Source organism: Papio anubis, chromosome 1 (assembly GCF_008728515.1).
Source record: "Papio anubis isolate 15944 chromosome 1, Panubis1.0, whole genome shotgun sequence".
NCBI classification, from domain to species: Eukaryota; Metazoa; Chordata; class Mammalia; order Primates; family Cercopithecidae; genus Papio; species Papio anubis.
Window position 1 is genome coordinate 60,953,491 of NC_044976.1, and position 14,577 is coordinate 60,968,067.

Here is a 14,577-nt window from a genome sequence, read left to right on the forward strand (position 1 = left end):
ATTTGATCATAAGCAATAGAATGAAACCACCTAATTTTAATTTTAAAATTGCTTTATTTTGTGAGAATGGGTTTCAAAGAGGCAAGAACTGAAAAATATTATAAAGCACAGAAAGTGAATGAAATAGGAACTATATATACCAGAAACACTAAATCTTAGTAATACAATGTTGAATGAAAAAAACCACGTCCCAGGAGGATTATATATCACATGATAAGCTTTTGCTAAATTCATAAAATAAAGTAAATAATGTTGTATTTTGGCATACAAATACTTCATTTTAAAAGTAGTTTTAAAAGGCTTGTTTTCAGGACACTGAATATACTTAAGGCTACAGAAATATACACTTAAAATTAAAATGATAAACTTTATGTTATATATTTTTTTATCATAACATTTTTATTTATTTATTTTGAAGAGAAGGGTTCTGGTTCAGTCACCCAGGCTGGAGTGCAGTGGTGCAATCACAGCTCACAGTAAACTCAAACTCCTGGCTTCAAGGGATCCTCCCTCCTCAGCCTTCCAAGGCACTGGGATTATAGGTATGAGTCACCACACCAAGCATTTTTACCATAATTTTTAAAAATCCTAATTTTATACAGTTACAAGGAAGAAGAGTACAGAAAAGGGGAGGAGTCAGGAAGTACCTTGGCTGTAAGGAACTGCATTTTAAAGTTACTTTGATATTAGACAATGCCATTGGCCACCCAGAACCCCATGAGTTCAACACAGAAGGCATCAGAGTCTTCTACTTGCCCCCAAATGCCATGTTTCTAATTCAACCTCTAGATTGGGAGTCATAAGGATCTTTAAGATTCATCACACATGGCACTCTATGGAAAGGAGTGTGAATGCTATGAAGAGAACCCCAATAAATAGAACATCATTAAAGTCTGGAAGGATTATACCATTGAAAATGCTATCATTGTTGTAACAAAAGCCGTCAAGCCCACAATAAATTCTTGCTGTAGAAAACTGTCCAGAGGTTGTCATGACTTCACAGACTTCATGACAGAGCCAATTAAGAAAATCATGAAATAAATTGTGGATATGGCAAAAAGGAAAAAAATAAAAAAAAATGAGGGGTAAAGATTTCCAAGGAGAAATTCACGAGCTCATAGACACCAGACTGGAGGAATTAATAGAAAATGACTTGATGGAGAAGAGTGCTTCTAAACCAGTGCCAGACATTGAGGCAGAAAACATAGAAGAAACAGTGTCAGAAAACAAACTGACATTATACAACATGGCAGAAGGGTTATCCCAGACTGCTTTTGACTTCTTTTAAAACATGGACTCATCTGTGCTAAGGGCACTGAAACTAAAACAAATGATGGAATAAACATTGGCACCACATAGAAACATTTTTTCCTTTTTTTTATATTGAGACAGAGTCTCACTCTGTCGCCCAGGCTGGAGTGCAATGGCACAATCTCGGTTCACTGTCAACCTCCGCCTCCCGGGTTCAAGCGATTCTTGTGCCTTAGCCTCATGAGTAGCTGAGATTACAGGTGACTGCCACTACACCTGGTTAATTTTTTATGTTTTTAGTAGAGAAGGGGTTTTGCCATGTTAGCAAGGCTGTTCTTGAACTCCTGACCTCAGGTGATCTGCCCACCTCAGCCTCCCAAAGTGCTGGTATTACAGGCATGAGCCACCATGCCCGGCCAGAAACACTTTCTTAAAAGAGATAGGGTCTTGCTATGTTGCCCAGGCTGAAGGACACTGGCTATTCAAAGGCACAACCACAGCAAAGTGCAGCCTCAAACTCCTGAACTCAAGTGATCCTCTCAAGAAGCTGGGATTACAGGTGTGCCACTGCATCCTGCTCTGGAAACATTTTTAGAGGAATGAAAAAGCAAGAATGTCAGACAGAAATTATGATGTATTTCTGTAAAGTTACACCAAGTGTGCCTGCTTCCCCTTCCACCTCTTCCACCTCTTCTACCCCTGCCACCTCTAAGATAGCAAGACCAATCCCTACTCTTCCTCCTCCTCCTCAGCCGACCCAACATGAAGACAATGAGGATGAAGACCTTTATGATGATCCACTTCTACTGAGGGATAGTAAATATATTTTCTGTGCCTTACAATTTTCTTAAGAACATTTTCTTTTCTCTATATCACTTTATTTTAAGAATACGGTATATAATACATTTGACATACAAAATACATGCTAATTAATTGTTTATGTTACTGGTAAGGCTTTCAGTCAACAGTAAACTATTATATTAGTACTTAAGTTTTTAGGGAGTCAAAAGTTATATGTGGATTTTCAAGTGCATGCTAGGAAGGAGGGATGTTACCCCTTACCGCCATGTTGTTTAAGGGTCAACTGTTTAAAAAAGTTTTGGCTCTTAATCAGGTGGCTTATTTCACATGTCAAGCAGCCTATATTTTATGTCTATAGTCAAATCCAAATTATCACCATATTCTTGATCTGTGAGCATATATAGTATGGTAGCTAGAAGAAAACCATGAGTCTTCCTTTAGAAAGCTGAACTTGCACTGCAATTAAGTAAAAACAAATCCTTAACTTCAACAAAAATATATTTTCTTTTAAAACATCTCCTTTGAAATATAATGCTCTTTGACAAAAGGCCACCTTTCTGTATAACAAAGTCACACGAAAAAGTCATCCTGAAAAGATGTGTCCCTGGAAAAATGAATGAAAGACTGGGAGGAGGGAGAGTCATATTTCTTACTCTACTGTCTTTATTCATTAATCTAATAAATATATATTGAGTGTCTATGACATGCCAAATACTGTTCTAAATACTTGTAGACAGCAATGAGCAAGACAGACAAAGTTCCTACCCTCATGGTGTTTATACTCTATAGAGAATAAATAAACAAAAAACATTTTAAATATAAAGTCAATGATAAATGATATGAGGAAAAATAAACAGATAAAGTGGGAGAGGCTGCTATTTAGAATAATCATAGACAACTTCCTTGGTGAGGTGATATTTGAGTGGAGGTCTGAGTAAAATAAAGAAACAGGCTTTGCAACAGAGCACTGCCAGCAGAGGGAAGAGCAAAGGGCCTGAAATGGAAATGCACTTTTCATGTGTGAGGAACAGCAGAGGCTCTGTGCTATGTGGCTAGGGCAAAGTGAGTGACAGAGAACAGTGAGAAATAAGATCAGAGCAAAAGTCTTGAATCGTTTTTAAAAAATAAAAATACATACACATTTATGTGAATACATTTTGAATTGTATTCTGAAAACAAATGTCACCAGGACAATATTCACAAGACATATTTTAGAGTAACATTTACAGCAGTTATATTCAAAATCATTAAGAGACACTGACAACCACTGTGTTTCTCTCAAGAGTAACTTTGGTTTATGAACAGTGGCTACTGATTCTTGATTGAGATTTTTCCAATGTTTGTGTTACGAGTCTTTCAAATCACATATGTAATCATCAAAGTTGCCAATATTTCTTGTATTACAGGTTCACAGCAACTTTGTTTTCATTCACACGATCATCAATTACAAAAAGATTCTAAAAAATTAATTTAAATGTTTTTCTTCTCCCAGTCTTTTAGTGAAATGTTAACAGTCTACTAAAAAAAAAAGAAATATTCATCCATTTAAAGAAGCTTCTCATGTTACAGTATGAAAATTCTCCAAAATGATCTTTTGAGTTTCCATTCCATGTATTATTTTGCTTTTAAAATGAGGATATTTAAATTTAAATTTAAAAACAGGATAAAAGCTTCTAAGTTTTACGTAAAAGAATTTTAATCATGGGGGAAAATACTTTTTCTTCATGATCTATAAACTTTAAGTAGAAGAAATGGCAAGAGTTTGCTTGGTAAAAACATATTTATAGTAAAAAACTCATTTCATTCAATCTGGAGAATGTCAACATGGGAGATACTGACCTCAGGAGACAGTACAGAGTAAGCCTGTGGTGGTTTCTCCAGTGAGACTGGTAAGCAAAACTGGCCAGTCTTCAACCGTCCATTCTGAAGCATTGGTATCCACTTTTAAAGAAAATAAAACAATTTTATTTTAAATACATTTGCTATAAAAATAATTACTTAGAAAGCATGTTTTAAGAACTTGGTACAAGTCTAATTTGTCTCATATCATCAAACATTAAGGGATTTAATTATATAAGTAATAATAATAGGCCTTCATAATTCCTCTAAAGAGAAGTTTCCCTACTGAAATTTTATTAAGCAGGAGATCCTCAAAACATTATTATTACTAACCATGCAATATTAAAATCTAGAGGCGAAAAGTCAGTCTTAGAAAAAAGACATAAAGTAAATATATTTTAAAACTGAGATAATCATTTTAATCTAAATAGTGAAATAACTGATTAGATAGGAATCCTAGAAACAAAAAGTATGATCATAAATTTATTGTCTTATAGTTAGAACAAAACTCATGTCACAAATTGCCAGAGACAAAAATAATGAATCAAATGTTGGCTTTTCTCTTTTGGCTGAAAGCATAATTTTTCTGACAGAATTGTATTACACCATACTATGATGTCCTTCATCTTAGGTTTATCTTTGCAATTCAATCATAGTAATTTATTTTTTATTTTTATTTTTGAGACAAGGTCTCACTCTGTTACCCAGGCCGGAGTGCAGTGGCATGATCTTGGCTCACTGCAACCTCTGCCTCCCAGGCTCAAGCAATCCTCCCATCTCAGCCTCCCTAGCAGCTGCGATCACAGGTGCACACCACCACACCTAGCTAATTGTTTTATTTTTGGTAGCGATGGGGTTTTGCCATGCTGCCCAGGCTGGAAATCATAATTTTGAAAAAGACTCAAGGGTTTTAATTTTTTCTCCAATATTCTCTTTTACTCATTTTATATTAAAATCATTATCTGCTGAAGAGTCCATGAACCTATTATATTTATACTGCACTATTGGGTATACACCTAATAATCAGGACTAACACCCAAGTGTTTATACATGTTTGTTAATAAATCAATTAATTACATTAGCTAATTACATTAATGGCTATTTTCTTGTTATAATGGCTCTTCCTAATCAATGCAACTTCATAACTATGGGGAATTAGACAGGGAAAATTCAAATAACAAGAAACAGGCCAGGCGCCATGGTTCACGCCTGTAATCCTAGCACTTTGGGAGGCCAAGGCAGGCGGATCACTTGAAGCCAAGAGTTTGAGACCAACCTGGCAAAAATGGTGAAACCCCATCTCTACTGAAAATACAAAAAAATTAGTTGGACATGGTGGAGGGCACCTGTAATCCCAGCTATTCAGGAGGCTGAGAGAGGAGAATTGCTTGAACCCAGGAAACGGAGGTTGCAGTGAGCCAAGATCGCGCCACCACAATCCAGCCTGGGAGACAGAGACTCTGTCTAAAAAAAAACAAAAAAAGAAAAAGAAGGCCAGGTGCGGTGGCTCACACCTGTAATCCCAGCACTTTGGGAGGCCGAGGCGGGCAGACCACGAGGTCAGTAGATGGAGACCATCCTGGCTAACACAGTGAAACCCCCGTCTCTACTAAAAATACAAAAAAAATTAGCTGGGCATGGTGGTGGGTGCCAGTAGTCCCAGCTACTCAGGAGGCTGAGGTAGGAGAATGGTGGGAACCCGGGAGGCGGAGCTTGCAGTGAGCCAAGATCGTGCCACTACACTCCAGCCTGGGCGACAGAGCGAGACTCCATCTCAAAAAAAAAAAAAAAGAAAAAAAGAAAAACAGAAAGAAAACAAAAATTGACAAGAAATATCAACTATATCTTAAATATCACCATTACTTTAGCTCTTTGATCTAAATAGTCAACCAAAAAGACTTACCGTATATCCAACTGGTGTTTCAAGAGGAGTATTTTGTTTTTGTTGACAACTAACATGATAAAAAGTAAAAAGCAAGTGATGATGGTCAGTTAAAGTAGCAGGAAGCTTAACCTTGATTTCTTCATGAAAATCAGGAGACCTTCATACAAAAAAACAAAAAACAAAAAAACAAAAAAACACAACAGTCAGTAACTTGTCCAAAATAAATAATGTATTTGTATATTTGAATAATTTAAAAATTTTAAGATTCATGTTTAATTTTTCCTCTAGTCCAAAATGTTTTTCTTTATCCTCAATCTCTAAATAACTAAATCCTACTTCCATAAAAGAGAGCTGCCACTGTTTCTGAAATTTCTCATCCCATTTTTCTTAATAGGCTGAGTAATCCTACTATTTGAAAGTTCATTAATAATCACCACCTTGATCCTGAGATCTCCATTAGATTGGAAGCTGTATAAAAGAGGACACTGGCAGGGCACGGTGGCTCACGACTGTAATCCTAGCACTTTGGGAGGCCGAGGCAGGTGGATCACGAGGTCAGGAGATCAAGACCATCCTAGCAAACACGGTGAAACCCCGTCTCTACTAAAAATACAAAAAAAATTAGCCGGGCGTGGTGGCAGGCGCCTGTAGTCCCAGCTACTCGGGAGGCTGAGGCAGGAGAATGGCGTGAACCCGGGAGGCAGAGCTTGCAGTGAGCTGAGATCACACCACTGCACTCTAGCCTGGGCGACACAGGGAAACTCTGTCTCAAAAAAAAAAAAAAAAAAAAAAAGACACTAAGGTAGGGAGTTCTATATTTATGAGCCAATTCTGATAAACAATTCATAAAACATTTTCCCTACATAGGAGTATGCTTTCATATTAAAACTAATGTGTAAAAAAACTAATTTGTAAAAAAAAGTGGTAAAAAGGCATCTTTAGACAACTTAATATCACACTGGAGGCTAGGTGTAGTGACTCACACCTGTAATTCCAGCACTTTGGGAGGCTGTGGCGTCAGGATTACTTGGAGTCAGGAGTTTGAGACCAGTCTACACAACATAGCCAGACTCATCTCTACAAAAAATAAAAATAAATAAAAAAATTTTAAAAAGTCCTAGCTACTTGGGAGGCTGAGATGAGAGGATCACTTGAGTCCAGGAGTTCAAGGCAGCAGTGAGCTATGATCCTGCCACTGCACTCCGGCCTAGGTGACAGAATGAGACAAAAAATAAATAAAATAAAATATTTTTTAAAAAAAGATCTAGTTTTGCTCTATAGACTGTCTTATATCAACCATTTCGTTGAAGAAATAAAAAAAGTTACCAAAATATGGACTAGAATTGACTGCTAAAATAAACAAAAAACCCAGTAAAATCAGGAAACGCCCACAAACTGCATTTGTCTTAGTTTAGAAGCGCTTCCAGACTCTTAAGAATACAACAAATATCTTGTTTGATCAAACCAATGACACTTTCTTCTCAATATTCACTGAGAATAATCCCAAGAGGGCACTTTTATAGAAAAGCATGGCTGCTATTCATAACAAAAAGGGATAAAACCTTAGCATTCCAACCTTCCATATTCAATGAGTATCTCTCAGAATTATATTCAACAAAAACGCAACCAAACCATATTGCTCCAACTATCCTTAAAGCGAGGTCTGTCCCATCAATCAGGTTTTCTTCCTTAGATGTTAATAGGTCAAATATCCTTCCATCTCAAATAAGCCTCAAAAACATTAACAGGTACAGACTTGAACACAGGAATATTAAGTATAACAAGGCTTTTGATAATAAACAAGAAAGATAGCTAATGTTAGCCATCTGAGAACTTGATGACTTTGGTGAAAAAAAAAAAAAAGACACTAGGCATCTTATTACTAATCCCACCAATCACCACTGAATTATGAGAAAGTTGAGTTTACCAACAATGTCAGATGGCATAGTCATTTTAATTCCACTGATGCTGCAAACAACAACAAAAAAGACCTAGTAATAAAATGGGATAATTTTTAGAAATTACTATCTTCTTTATCAATACATTTCCTGGTATTCAGTGTTTTAGTTCACTTCTGTCCTAAAAATCACATAATGTGAAGACTTTTGTTGAAAATTAAACATCTAAGAGAGTTATTCATTCAATAAGTAGGTTTAATTGCCCACCTTTGGCTAAACATTGCGTTACCTTTGTAGTGGTTTTAAAGACGAACATTAAAAAACAACTACCCTCAAAAAGTATGCAACTTAGTAGGAATATAAATAAGACACACATATATCAATAGCTATGCTATAAAACAGGGGTTGGCAAACTATGGCCTATGAGCTAAAAATAGTTCACTGCCTGGTTTTGTATAGCCTGCAAACTAAGAATGGTTTTTACATTTTTAATTGGGGGTAAAAAAGAATAATAATATTTCACAATATGTGAAAATTATATGAAATTCAAATTTCAATGTCCATAAATAAAGCTTTATTGAAACACAGCTATACCCATTTACTTGTAACATTTCTTACTGTCTATGGCTGTTTTTGCACTATAATGGCATAGATGAATGGTTGCAAGAGAGACCATATAACCACAGGCCTAAAATATATACCATCCAGTCCTTTGTAGAAAATGTTTGCCGACCCCTGGTATACAGCATATAGGGTTATGTGCTTCAAGAACAGAGCTGAACAGATTACTTCAAGTTAGAGATCAGGAAATTGTAACTTAGGAGGTAATATTTGATATGGACCTTGAAGAATGAGTAGGAGTTCAATAAATAAAGGGATCTGATATTATAATAGAAAAAAAAACCCAAGAATGGCCCAGAAACAGGACAGCACAGGATGTTTAGTAATAAAGCAGAAAGGAAATCAGCAAGACTTAACAGATGATTGAATATTAAAGAGGAAAGACAAAGATGTCTTAAATTTTGAGCCAGAGTATCTGGAAAAATGGTGGTACCATTAATAAAAATGGAGAGTAAGAAAGACATAGGGTCAGGACAAGAGTCAGGGATAGATACATGAACACAGAGAAGACAGCAGGGCATCCAAATGAGCATGTACAATAGGCCACTAAAAATATGTATCTGTACTTCAAAAGGAAGGTATGACTAAAAACAGAATTGGAAACAATCCACATAAACATTAAGGCAGTAGCATTTTCACTGAATGTAACTCTGAGAGATACATGTACGATTATTCAAGAAAACAATATATTAAGAATGAGAGTTAAGGGCAAAACTTTAGTGTTCTGTGTGGAATGCCTTACACTTACGGGAAAAAGAATACTACAGAAAAAAAAGTAAGTGTTCAAAGAGGTAGAAGGAAGTCCAAGACAAGGCCATAACATAAAGATAAGAGGCAAGTTTTAAGAAGGGCAAGGAAAATACATACTATACAACAGCACTGAGAAGGGATTGTTGTGTTTGTAAGTATGGAAACAGAAGCTTCTTTTTGAGAATAAGAGACAGAGCCAATGAAGCAGAAGACTAATGCTGCAAGAAACAGAATAAATGATTGACTTATATTCTGAAAGAGGTCAAAAGGATCATTTGAAAGCAGGGGTGAAAAGATTCACATTTACCAGGGAGTAGGCCATCATTTCCCACGAAACAGAAGGAAAGGCAAATCAGTATAGAGAATTTGAGATGAAGAGTAGAGAAGCTGATGGACCATCTCAAGTTGGATGGTCTTAATAAACAGGAATGCTGAGAGTAAAGCACACAGAAAAGAAGTAGGAGCTAGAAGAAACTGCTGTAGCTATTGCTAAATGAGGGCAAAGTGTTAAAAAAAAAAATAAGATTACAAAAGAGCTGAGGCCAAAAAAAGAGATAAAATGAATTACTATAGCCCTATCATATGATACAACAACATCAATTTGTGATAGTCCTGATTAATACAATTTTGTGATTTTTCTCCAACAGTATTCAATAATCCCCCCAAAAAAGAAAGCAGAAATTAAAGGTTATCCAAAGTTAGCAATTTCTCAAGGAAGAAAAATGGCAAGTCGCTACATCAAAGAATTAATGGATACTGGTAGCATCACCAATTTAACTGACTAATGTGTTCAAGTTTAGTAAAGGGTTAAGTTACTACAAAGTGTCAGGTGGAAATAACTGGGAAAGACCAAAGGACCAGAGGCCACAATGATAATCAATAACAATATAATAAAAATGAAAGGATCAGAGAATTCGATAGAAAAGATGTTGGTGTACAAAGTCATATTTGAGATGTCAACAGAGAATGGCTGTGCATCCACAGGTTGAAAATTATAACTCTGATGTCAGCCTTGAATTTGGCACATTTAGTGCAGCAAAGCATTTGGTAAACACACTAATGTGAGTGCTAACAATGCCACTGAGAAGTGAGTAACTTTGAAAGAAATATTTGAATTCAGTACCTGTTATGATATACTACGGCTGTATAGGCTTCCTTTGAAAATTCTGAACAGCTAGATTTACCAAAGATTACCTGAAACAAATAACAGCATGTTGAAACTTTGTTGTAGTAAATGCTGGATGTTTCATACCTATGTAAGAATTTGTCTGATTTAATAACTATTTGAGAAAAATGGGCAAAATCAGCCCAATGAAGAACAATGTGCCTACTGACGTTCATCAAAAAGTTCAATCGCTTAACTATAAGTTTCTTTTCAACAACAGACCCATCTGACATTCAAACATTTTGAAAGTTTCTATCAATTTTATTTATATCTACTGGAAATTAGATACATTTCTTTCCTTTTTCTTAAAGAAGGTGAAGAATTCACTTTTAATCAGATGTAGCATATTATTTGGAACTTATATAAGAAATATAAATAGTGGCATAAACCTACTATACAAATTGTTGGCTTCAACACTAAAACAGCAGTCATTCTGAAAGTCAAATATAAATTATATATGATATCAGAAATCCTATTTTAGGTCAAGCTATGTATCTTTTGCTTCTAATATTTCCTTCAAGCTACTCTACAATAGAGGAGGAGCTCCATTCTTATATTTTTGCATACATATATTTTTTAATCCACCATGTTAAAAAGAATACAATATTACTTTTGGAGTAAGTTTATAGGTAAAGTAATTCAGCCTTGTATATCTGTCTCTTGAATTCTGGAGTAATAACAGGAATACTGTGGTTAATTAGAGCAGCTGATTAGATAAATAGCTCAACATCAAGGTTATAGCAATAATTCCTAGGTGAGACACACTTGCAGTGTTATCTAGCCAGAGATTAAACTTTTAAAGTCTGTATAGCCATCTTTACACATGCATGAATAGATGTGTGAACATGTCAGCACACTTCCATCAACACAATTGGTAAAACAACTCCAAGTTTATTATTTATATAAAGAGATTAATTGGCATCATCCTTAATTAGAAAGGCATATTAGCAGGTATTTCTGTTTCTTTTTGCAATATTTCAAGCAGGCTCTGTTATTTTAAGGGTATATACAAGTGTAATAATTATGACTTTCCTAACATATATATAATTTCCTCAATTTACAAATACCTTAGTATGTTTTCATAAATTGTTCCTGTGCCAGAATTATGAAGTTCACAATTTTATCATGTCAATATTACATTATCAAAAAGTTATCTTAGGATCCATTTAAACAGTCCTTTTTTAAAAAAAAAGCAAACACAGTATGTCTATGTTTATATACTCTTTCAAATCAGCCACTTCACACATAAAAACATTGTATTTTCATATGACTAATAACACACAAGTAAAAACCTTTATTTCCCTCTGAGATGCTATCACTTTTCACAAAACTTGTTTACTTTCATAATATGAATGACAAAGCAGACAGTGTTCCTTTTTTGACCATCTGACATGTATTTTTAATCATTCAGCAATATAGACTGAGCATTAATTATTTATCCAAAAATGTGATAGGAGTCAAGATATAGATATGAGTAAGACATCGTCCCTGCTCTCAAGGAGCTCACAATCTAATGGGTGAGATTAAGAAATAAATATAGAATTATAAAGTGATAAAGTCCCATGAAAGAAGTGAGAAGATGCTATGGTAGCACCAAAGAGGGAGTGGTCTAACTGCCAGTATAGGATGGGTGCAGCTGGGGCTCTGTAGAGGAGGCCACATATATGATAAGACAAGAAAGAGTCTGTTAGGTAAACAATAAAAGCAGATTATTCTACATATACTACATTTGTCATATGCTCAAATTTATATGGCAACTCACACATAGGCTGACCAAGCATCTATTTTCACAATCTAGTATCTTTTCATCAACCATCATAGTACATTCATTCCTTCAGCAGAAATAAACTAGTATAAAACATGAAATGTGAATTCCAAACCTCAAAAATAAGTTCTACAATTATTCAACAAATATTTATTCAGTATGTATTATAGGCAATAAACTGAAAAAAATGCCATAGGAGAATACAAAGATGAATAATTTGTGCTCACTATTGTCAAGGAGATATACAAATGTTGATGTAACCGAGGCAACAGGGTAGAAGAAAACGTATCTTTCCTAGTATGTGGAAAACCAGAAGAACTTCATTAAAATATGGACATGGAAGGATAAAATAAGACTATTAACAATGCACCTATTCTTAGCTCATTTTCATCCCACTAGGGTTCTCAGAGGTTGAGCATCTATAGCAATAGCGTATTTCTATTCCATATATTACTAACTTCGGCTGAGCCAAAAATTCACTCTCATGAAACTTGCATTTATTAGTGTCCCACAAATCCTGAATGACAATTTACACAGTCAAGAATCTCTCGTCTGGTCTCAATCTACTATTTCTGATTTTTCTTCCAGTGCTCTGGTTCACTGGCAACTCACCACTGTCATTACGGTTCATGGGCATTCCCCAACTTGAAATGCTTTCCTTTCCCCACTCTCCAAACACACTGCTATTAACATTTTAATGATCTTTGATTTCAGCACAAAAGTACCTCTTCCATGAGATGCTTCTTACCTCAGTAAGGCATTCTCTTCCACCTCTGAATACCTACCTATTCCTTTGAATCCCTATATCAATCTTCTAATAATTAGCATAAAGCTTGATCCTCAACATTGTCTGCAAAATGTAATCCCTGGTGAGACTTAAAAATACTGAAACCTGGTTCAATCCCAGAGATTACGATTTAATTTAAATGAGATTCAGCCTGAGCACTGGTATTTTTGAAAAGCTCCCCAGGTGAATCTAATGTGCAGCCAAGATTGAGAACTAATGCCAGAGTTTGTCACCAAGGTGGGAAAGCCATACATACTAAATTACCTGCGGAGCATTTTCAAACTATAACACAGCCTCATATACCACACATCACTTCCCACCTCCCCTAGTTGGCCTTACATTCTAAAGGGAGTTGAGGAGAATAAGAATCATAGATGTCAAAAGTACAGAAAAGGTATCTCTACTTTGATACAGTTCTCTAGGTGATACTCATCTAACTCTCTTTTGAAAACTACTATTTTAGATTTATATGTATTCATTTTATATCCTCTGTATTACAAGTCTTATTCATCTTTGTATTTCTAGGAGTGCCTAACATATACCAAGTCTTCAAAAATAAGTTAGTCTTTAAGTAATGTCATTACTATCTTTGTACAGAAAGTAATGCAGTTAGAAATTTGGTTTGAAAGATCACATTAATTTCCATGTTAGAGCTGCCAACCAAAAAGAAAGAAAAAAGTCTATTTGAACTGTATACAAAAAATTAGAAAAGTAAATGAACATTTCTTACCGGCATGGCATTGCTTGGATCCTCTCCATACATAAACTGGACTTTCACTGTTATATTTCTAGCAGAACCTTGACGATTGGCAAAATTAAGACTCTGAGGGTATATGTAGAGAAGATTCCTGTGAAAGCAACAGCATAGAAGATAGTAAATACAAATCTAAAAAACACTATGTATCACTCACAAAATACCACAAAATAAGTGAGCAAATGCTGAAATTACAGATATTGGCTAGCCATTATGCTAACTATTTAACATGTGATGTTTTATTTTCTTTTGAGAGCAATCATTCAAATACACAGCAAACATGTCCCAATTTTGCAGATAAACTGAGATTCAGAAAAGTTAATTGATTTTCATATACAACCAAGTAAATGACAAAGCTGAAATCAGAGTACAGGTCAGTCAGACCTCAAAACTCATTATCTTCACTCTACAAGAGGCTTATGGAATAAATGAATATGGAATGAAACATTATTAAGTTAAAAAATAGTTATAATATTATCTTAGTTCCTCCAAGCACGTATAAATACGATGACATTTATAAATGTGGCTTTTGTATAAATGTGATTAAGAATTTAAGAGGTATAATATTCCACATTATTTTTCAAAAATGCATTACAATATGATGGGTATAATAGAGTTAGGTAGTTACTACAAGACAATAACATCCTAATTTGCATTTGCTTGAATTCTTGTCCAGCTTATGATCGCTATCACAGACAAACTTTAATAGTCCTCGCTGCCAACACACAGAAGAGAAATAATTCAAGAAAAGACACCAAAGAGCTTAAAAAAAAAAAAAAAAGAATTAAGAGCTACTTTACCTGAAGACTAGTGCTTACAGCCAATGAACAAGACGTTGAGTGTAATAGAACCTTGCTAATCAACTGCTGGGGCAATGAAAACAGGTCTAAATTTCCTGAAGAGTGGTAGGGCAATATAGAAATTTTAAACGAACACAATACTTTGACCCAACAAACACACCTCTAACCTGAGAAGAAAACTGCACACATGTACAAATGATTGTGTTCCATAAGAGAATGATTACACAAAATTACAAAGAAACACAATGTTCATCAGTACTG

General features: G+C 35.0%; 1 protein-coding gene across 1 annotated transcript in view; it reads right to left on the reverse strand.

Annotated features, from left to right (window-relative positions):
* The window catches only part of DOCK7 (dedicator of cytokinesis 7), a 223,319-nt gene that overhangs the window by 110,328 nt on the left and 98,414 nt on the right, over positions 1-14,577 (reverse strand). Inside the window, exons 15-18 of the mRNA XM_031664896.1 lie at positions 13,493-13,610; positions 10,169-10,239; positions 5,795-5,933; positions 3,892-3,993 (exon numbers count right to left, since the gene is read on the reverse strand). Coding sequence (XP_031520756.1) covers positions 3,892-3,993; positions 5,795-5,933; positions 10,169-10,239; positions 13,493-13,610 — 430 coding nt within the window. The remainder of the gene's footprint in view (positions 1-3,891; positions 3,994-5,794; positions 5,934-10,168; positions 10,240-13,492; positions 13,611-14,577) is intronic.